A 7,436-nucleotide genomic window follows, 5' to 3' on the forward strand; every position below is an offset into this window, starting at 1 on the left:
GAGAGTGCCTGCTGGAGCCACACTCCCCCCCCACTCAAACCCTAGATTTTTGAGCTATTTAAACCCATCCTGGCTCAATTTTAATAGAGAGTAGTGAGCGACTCAGGCAGGGGGTGGCAGAGGAGTCCACATGGGTATGGGTGGCTTGGGGACGGGAAGAGGGGACTTTTTCCTGCCTTCCCCAGTGCCCCGGACTGAGGGGTCACCCTGTGCCCAGCAGCAAGGTCCCCCCAGCCCCCCTCACCCCCTCTCTGGGAGCAGCTCAGCTGTGAAACGCGCTGCAGATGGTGCCGGAGCCCAGAGCAAGCGGGGTCAGAAAGCAATTAGCCCAGGTCCTGCAGGGCAGCCCGCTCAGCTCGGCCATCCTGACCTGAGCCACAGCAGAAAAGGTCCTTAAACCCCTGATTTCCAGGAGCAGGCAGGGAAAGATCACTCCCTATTTGCCCATTTCTTATTTCCTTTACGCTAAGCCTCCGCTGCTGGCCCCTGCCAGGAGAGGATGCTGAGCAAGGCTTTGCTCCAACCTGTTACCACGGATGCACACTTAATTTGCTTCTTTATACAGCGTTACATACCAAGCAGGGCACTAGCCAAGCCTGACACTATATTTTATTGCTGTGTGTGGATCCCACAGGGGAAATCGATATGTTCCTCTGAACGCCAAGAGGAAGCTGATACCTCAGCCTAAGAGGAAGAGGAATAAAGATACAGGTTTCCAAGGGAGCATGGTGGGGTTTCCCCCAGCAGCAATCAGTGCTGGGACACAGGGCAGGGGGTACCTACGGGTGGTACCCAGAAACCAAAGGCATCGTGGGGATACCCTCGTCGGAGCCAGCCAGGCTGCTGTGACACGAGGGTGTCACCACTGGGTGGGTGACAGACCCACAGCCACCTTCTCCACTGCCAGGGCTGTGCTGGTCCATTTTTTTCTGGGCCAGATGGGCTGTAACCAGATCACGTCATTACGTGGTGTCTTGGTTTTTCCACCTGTGAAATGAAGATGGTGAGAGGTGCTGGTGTCACAAGAGCTGGCAGCTGGACGTGCTACTGACTGTCACCCATGCCTCATGCTGGGACAGGTCAGGAGATGCTCCAGACCTTATTGATCCAGACCTGCAGGAGCTTCTCCTCATCCTTCCCACCACTGCCCTCTCCTGCCCACAGCAGCAGGCAGAGCTGGCTCCTGCTCTTTGCTCTCCAGGTGATGGCAGCTGCTGAAAAATCCTTTACCCTGAGCCAAAGCTGAAAAAGTCCTGGGGTCCTGGCATTTGGGACCAGCCAGATGGACAAGCTGTCCCCAGTCGCAGGGTCACTTCTGCAGGGCAGCTGGAGCAAAGCCGAGATGGGGCTCCAGGCTGGTGGGTGTCCCCTGTGCAGACCCCTCCCAAAAACCCCATCCCCTGAGTGTGTTTTTCTCCCTCCTTCTCTCTGCAGGTTCATGAATCATCGTGTCCCATCCAACTGCAGGTACCAGCCGACGGAGTATGAGCACGCAGCAAACTGTGCCACCCACGCAGTGAGTCCCTGTCCCAGGGAGAGGGAGGGTGGTGCTCAGCTCTTCGGGGATCCCCTGAGAAACCTCAAGAAACACCTAAAGATGTCTGTACTCAGCCCTGGAGCAGCTCCTGAGGGTCTCGGGGCTGTGATGAGGCAGATGTGCCCCAGGTGCTCCCGGGGAACAGGGATGCTCTCCCTCCTTTAGCCCTGGGAAGCTGCTGTGCATCTCCCTCTCTCTCACCCACCACGGTCCTGTGTCCCTGGGGAAGCCAGGCGTGGGCTTAGTGAAACAGGAATATTTTGCAAAGCTCCCTGAAAACGGAGTGTTTTTCACAGCAGGAATGGTGACAGGTGCCCCATGGGGCTGCCTACGTGGCGGCTGGAGCAAGCGCTCCCCACATCAGGGTTTCCCTCAGGAGTTGGCAGCTCCCACTCCGAGCCCTGGGAGATGACTCAGAGGTAGCCATCTTCCTCATGCCTTCCTTCTCCTCCCTACCTCCACCTGGAGAAGCTATTTTGGAGCTGCACCACAGCAGGGAGAGACCTTGCTGGCTGGTGGGGGTGGCCCGTCTGTCCCTTATGGGTGGTAGCGTTGACCAGAAGCCAAGGAAACACCTACAAGGAAAAGCAGAGACTGTATTGTAGCTGCTCAGTGGAAACCCAGAGTGTCCACAACTGGTTTGCATCTCCCTTCCAGTTCTGGATCCTGCCCAGCATCCTCGGCAGCTCGGTCCTCTACATCCTCTCCGATGACCAGTGGGAAACCATCTCAGCCTGGATCTATGGCTTTGGTTTGTCCAGCCTCTTCATTGTCTCCACCATCTTCCACACCATCTCCTGGAAAAAGAGGCATCTCAGGTACCAGCCCTGATTGCCTGGGGCTTGGGAAGGGGGAGAGGGTCTGGAGGACCCCAGTACTACAGGCTGTGACCCGTCTGTCTGTCCATCCTGCAGGACTGTGGAGCACTGCTTGCACATGTTCGATAGGATGGTGATCTACTTCTTCATCGCAGCATCATACGCTCCCTGGTGAGTCGCTGGTGGGTGGAAGCTGTCGCATGGCCCCACTGGGAGAAAATCAGCCCAGCTCCAACAAATAGGGTTTCCCTCTCCAGCTTTGGCTCTGCTCGAGGCTGTACCCTACCCCTTTTCACAAAACATCCATATCCTATACATTTCAACCCCTTTAAGATGAAGTGACGAGTTGGGAGGACCTTTTGGTGGGACAGCCATGGGGGTGAGGGCAGCATTTCCCAGGCACCTTGCTGCTCGCAGCCTGGACCAGGGTGCTGCCCTGGACCTGCCTCACCACAAACGTGGGTCTTGCAGGCTGAACCTGCGGGAGTTGGGTCCCTGGGCCTCCCACATGCGCTGGATCATCTGGATCATGGCAACCATCGGGACGGTCTACGTTTTCTTCTTCCATGAGCGGTGAGTGCCTCTCCCTGGCCCTGCACTGGTGGGTATCACAGAGCCCACCTCAGCTCTGCCAGCCCCTCTTAGTGCCCTGACAGAAGTCAAGCTGCAGGGGAGAGCAAGAAGGATGGACACAGACAGATAGATAGATAGCTCGATACGTACATGGTCCCTGGGCAGCCTCCTGGTCAACTGGCAGTGGAGAGCTTCCTTGGACCATGTTCTTCCCCATCTGCACCCTGGTTTTACGAGCTTTGGTGGGAGGAGGGATGTGGGAGGAGGGATGTGGGAGGAAGGGGTGCTGCCATGAGTTTCTTCTTCCACATGGTGGCACCAAATAGAAAGCAAAAGGCCTCAGATGTCTCCCCTGAAGCCCCAAGACTCTGGCCTGGAGCTCGCAGCTTCCAAGCCAGAGTGGGGGTCCATCACCCCCGGAGCAGGGTGCTAGCCCTGATTCACACAGGACATGGGAACCTGCCGTGATGGCACCTGCACCCCTTTTCCTATAGCATGGCAGTGGACATTACAAGCGTAAAACTCAACGCTCCTTCTGTACTTGCCTCCAAGGAGCTTCTCTGTTGGTCACAGGTACAAGCTGGTGGAGCTGGTGTGCTACGTTATCATGGGCTTCTTCCCTGCCTTGGTCATTCTCTCCATGGTAAGCCACCTCTGGGAATCACATGGGCTTAGCAGGAAGGAAAAATCTCAGTGAGGCTGGTTTGTCCCTGGTGGGTTGGTGCAGTCCAGGCTGTGTGATGGATAAAACCAGCCCCAAATATGATGTGGCCCATCTTGGTTTTGCAAGTGCTTTGGGTGCCCAGCACCCACATGCATCTCCAGCAGACCTCCTGCCCAGGCTTGAAATCCTCCCAGTAAAGCTGCTGGGTTCTCTATGCCTCAATGGAGGAGAGGGTGTAGCAGAAGGCAGGTGAGGGTCCTGCTGGATGGTGGGGAAGGGGCAGGCACACCATGGCCACCACTGAGACCTGCCTCCTTGCTTGCTCCCAGCCCAACAGAGATGGCCTCCCAGAGCTGGTGGCTGGTGGACTCTCCTACTGCCTGGGCATGGTCTTCTTCAAAAGCGATGGCCGCATCCCCTTTGCCCATGCCATCTGGCACCTCTTCGTGGCCATCGGAGCTGGCATCCACTACTATGCCATTTGGAGGTACCTCTACCGGCCTGGCACGCTGGAGGCTAAAACATCTCGGTAGATGCCTTAAAGACATCGTTTGCACCAACCGGCACCAGGGGACACGGAGGGGAGCGGGGAGGCACCATGGGCTTGCCCCAAACCAACCACTTGCCCCATGACCAGCAGCTGCCGGTGCCCTTCCCGCACAGACAGGAGAGCCTGGAGGTTGATTTTAAACACATTTTTCTTTTTTAACCTCGGGAACTCTTTATTTTTTTAGACAGGGGTTTCCTCACATGGTGACCAACTGTCAGGGTCCGGGTGATAGGGGAGTGACCACTCACCAAGGGCTTGGGGAGGTCTCGCTCACCCACCTCACCCCGAGCATCCTGTGGGAGCAGGGGACCTGCCCCTGCACACCCCTGGCTAGTGACACCCTGGGTTTGGCTACCAGAGTCCTGAGTGTGGGCCACCTAGAGTACTGGAGGAGCTGGGGTGGGGGGAGAGATGCAGAACTCCTGGACTCCCCCCATGGGGAGTGGGGCACGTCAGCACCCCACACCCCCTGCTCGGCTCCTAAATGGTCCTAAGTCACATCAGCATTAACTGCCCCCTCCCAAGTTCTTGATGGGAAGGTCCAGAGTCAACAAAGCCTTACACAAGATTGAAACTTGAATCTCTTCCAGGGCTCCTCAGAGTCCCCGAGCATTGGAAAACCCTTTCTCTAAGCCAGTATTAAGTGCACAACCCGGTACGTCCCTCCCAGACAGGCCCTCAGAGCCCCCATGGACATTTCCTCCCTGGGGCTCTTCATTTTTCCTCTCTGGTCCAGGTGCTGGCGACAGCCCCAAAGCTCAGCCCTGCTCCCGGGCTCTGCCCCCCGCGTGCCTTCACCTGATGGGGAGCAGAGAGGGGGGTCCAGCTCCTGGCATCCCCCTACCTGGGGTCACCCCATCCACACCAGGGGATTTTCTTCCTCTTCCAGGGAGAGGAACCTCCTTGGATTGGGATGAGGGGGCTGCCTGCCTTCTCTGCTCCCAATTTGATGATGAGCCTTTTGCTCACTCTCAGATTTAAATCTACTTTTTGGGAGGATTTCCGACATTCCTGGGGATGCCACAGGGAAGGGACGCACCTGTAGGATGCTCGGAGGTGAGCTGTGATGGGGAGGTCCTGGTGATGGTTGGTTTTTAAACCCCCAACCACAGCTACCAGGTGATGGGGTGCCTGCCCAGCCATCGGGAGCAGCCCCGATGCTGCTGGAATGGGAAAACCACACCTGGAACTGCTCCCAAACATGCCAGCAGAGCTGCTGGAGCGGGGAGGGTCTGGTGTGTCCTGGGGTCCATGCCAGGAGGTGGTGGCAGAGCAGCACTGCCCTCAACCCTACCCCAGGAGCCCCCAAAGGCATCGATTTCCCATCATTTCTCTTCGGCCTCGTGATTAATCACAGCTGCAGCAGTCTTGGATGCAACGTGGCAAGCAAAGGAGATTTATGGCCACCATCCCGCATCTCCTGTTTCTCCGGCAGCGTGCCAAGGAGCTGAGCTCCTGGCTCTGTCCCATCTCCTGCAGAGCTTAGGGTTCCCCCGCCAACCCCAAGGCTGCGGCGCCCCGGGATCGTCTCTCCAGGGCTGTGCCATTTTGCAGCAAATTACCAAAGAGAAAGCGTCCAGATACTCCTCACCTCCTGACGTGGTGGCTGGGGTCCCAGCTCAGCAAAAAATCCGGTGGGGTTTCACTTCCATAGTCAGAAGGTTCCTATAAAGAGCCCTGGGGTCAGTGCCTAGCATGGGAATGCTGGGGGTGTCTCTGCCTGGGCCCCACAAATCAGTCTTGGGGTTGGGACACCTCTTGGGGTGATGGGTGGTCTTAGGGACAGCTCAATCTCTGCTGCTCCCTCTCCCAGGTCCCCGGGTCTGAGCCCTTGCTCCATCACCTACCGCAGATGGAGGGGTGGAGAAGGATGAGCTGTGAGTACCCAGCAGCTGGTGGAGCACGTTTGGGGTTGGAATAGTGGGATAGGGGGTCCCAGAGTGGGAGCTGCCATTTTTGCTGCCTGGCAAAGTCATTACCCTTCTCTGTGCCTCAGTTTCCCCATCTATAAAATGGGGGTGAAGACACCGACCTACCTCACAGGGCTCATGTGAGGACCCCGTGAAGCACTCAGAGGACAACCAGTGCTTTACAAACACGGGCTTTGATTTTCACCGAGTTTAGGGGACTGAATCCCTAGAGCCACCCTGGGGCACAGTGACAACTGCAGCTCAGTGTGCCCGGCTCTCCTCCCCCTGGAACCACCCTGGGGACAGCCCGTGCCCACAGCCACCGGGCAAACGTCCCCTGGCAGGGGCTGAGGATGCCCAGGGACCACCAGGGCATTTTGTCCACAGCCTTCATCCCAGGGGGTTTATCTCAGAAGCTGTTTCACCACTGGGGGCTTTCGGTCCTAAATCCATCCCAGGGGCTCCCGAGGCACGAGGAGGTGCCAGAAGGACCTTTCTGAGGCCACTTCATATGAACGGGCTCTCTTGGGGACATTGCCATCCTGCCTTGAGCCTGGATTTGCTGTAATTGAGAAGCCCCCCCACCCTGACCCCCCTTCTCTTGCTTCCCCTGCAAAGCAGGGTGGGAGGCACAGAGCAGGTTATCGGATCGTCCTCCTATTTTATACTAATTTTAAACGACTCGTAACATTCAGGGTGTCTGTGGAGGAGGGTTTGAGGGAACTTTTTAGCATCTCGTGTTTTTCACCGTCCATTCTTGTTCAATCAGTATTTTCTATTTAACACAGTATTGGGTCAAATTAAAAACAAACGTTAAGGAAGATAATGCTAGTGAATATTGTTTTCTGTGCAGTAGGATTGAAATAAAAACCTCAAGATACCTCAAACTCTTTGCCTGCTCGTTAAATCCAAACGAGTTTCCCTGCAGCATCTGGAAATAAACCCATTTTCTGTCTGGCTCAGCCAGCTGCAGCGAGCCCCCCCCCAGCTCACGGCGACGGAGCGCTGAGCACCGACTCACCTCAGCGCACGGGTGGCATTGCCATCTGCTGGCTCGGCTTGCCAGAGGGGGCCAGAGCTGCTTTGCCCTTCACACCAGCTGCAAAGGGGAGATTCGGGAGGTCAGGGATGGGTTGAGCTCCAAGCTGCAGAATTCCCTTGAAAATCAAATCAAATCAAATAAATAAATACATAAATAAATAAATGGGTGAGTTGGCTGCTGACAGTCCTGTGCTCGGTGGCATCGACTGAAGAGCCTGCCAGTGTCTCACCAAAGCTATTTCAGCATAAATCCCTGCCTGCCCACTCCAGCCCTGTCATCTCCCCTCCTGGGGTGGCCGAGCTTTTGGGTCACTTATGTCAAGACACCCCCCCCCGGGGCTGT

At 56.5% G+C, this 7,436-nt stretch overlaps 1 protein-coding gene across 1 annotated transcript in view; it reads left to right on the forward strand.

Annotated features, from left to right (window-relative positions):
- The window catches only part of MMD2 (monocyte to macrophage differentiation-associated 2), an 18,328-nt gene extending 11,389 nt beyond the window's left edge, over positions 1-6,939 (forward strand). Inside the window, exons 2-7 of the mRNA XM_014946260.1 lie at positions 1,435-1,516; positions 2,195-2,355; positions 2,452-2,526; positions 2,827-2,928; positions 3,502-3,571; positions 3,922-6,939. Coding sequence (XP_014801746.1) covers positions 1,435-1,516; positions 2,195-2,355; positions 2,452-2,526; positions 2,827-2,928; positions 3,502-3,571; positions 3,922-4,125 — 694 coding nt within the window. The 3' untranslated portion in view covers positions 4,126-6,939. The remainder of the gene's footprint in view (positions 1-1,434; positions 1,517-2,194; positions 2,356-2,451; positions 2,527-2,826; positions 2,929-3,501; positions 3,572-3,921) is intronic.
- Positions 6,940-7,436: the final 497 nt, after the last annotated feature.

This window comes from Calidris pugnax, unplaced genomic scaffold, assembly GCF_001431845.1.
Source record: "Calidris pugnax isolate Ruff unplaced genomic scaffold, ASM143184v1 scaffold123, whole genome shotgun sequence".
Taxonomy (NCBI): domain Eukaryota; kingdom Metazoa; phylum Chordata; class Aves; order Charadriiformes; family Scolopacidae; genus Calidris; species Calidris pugnax.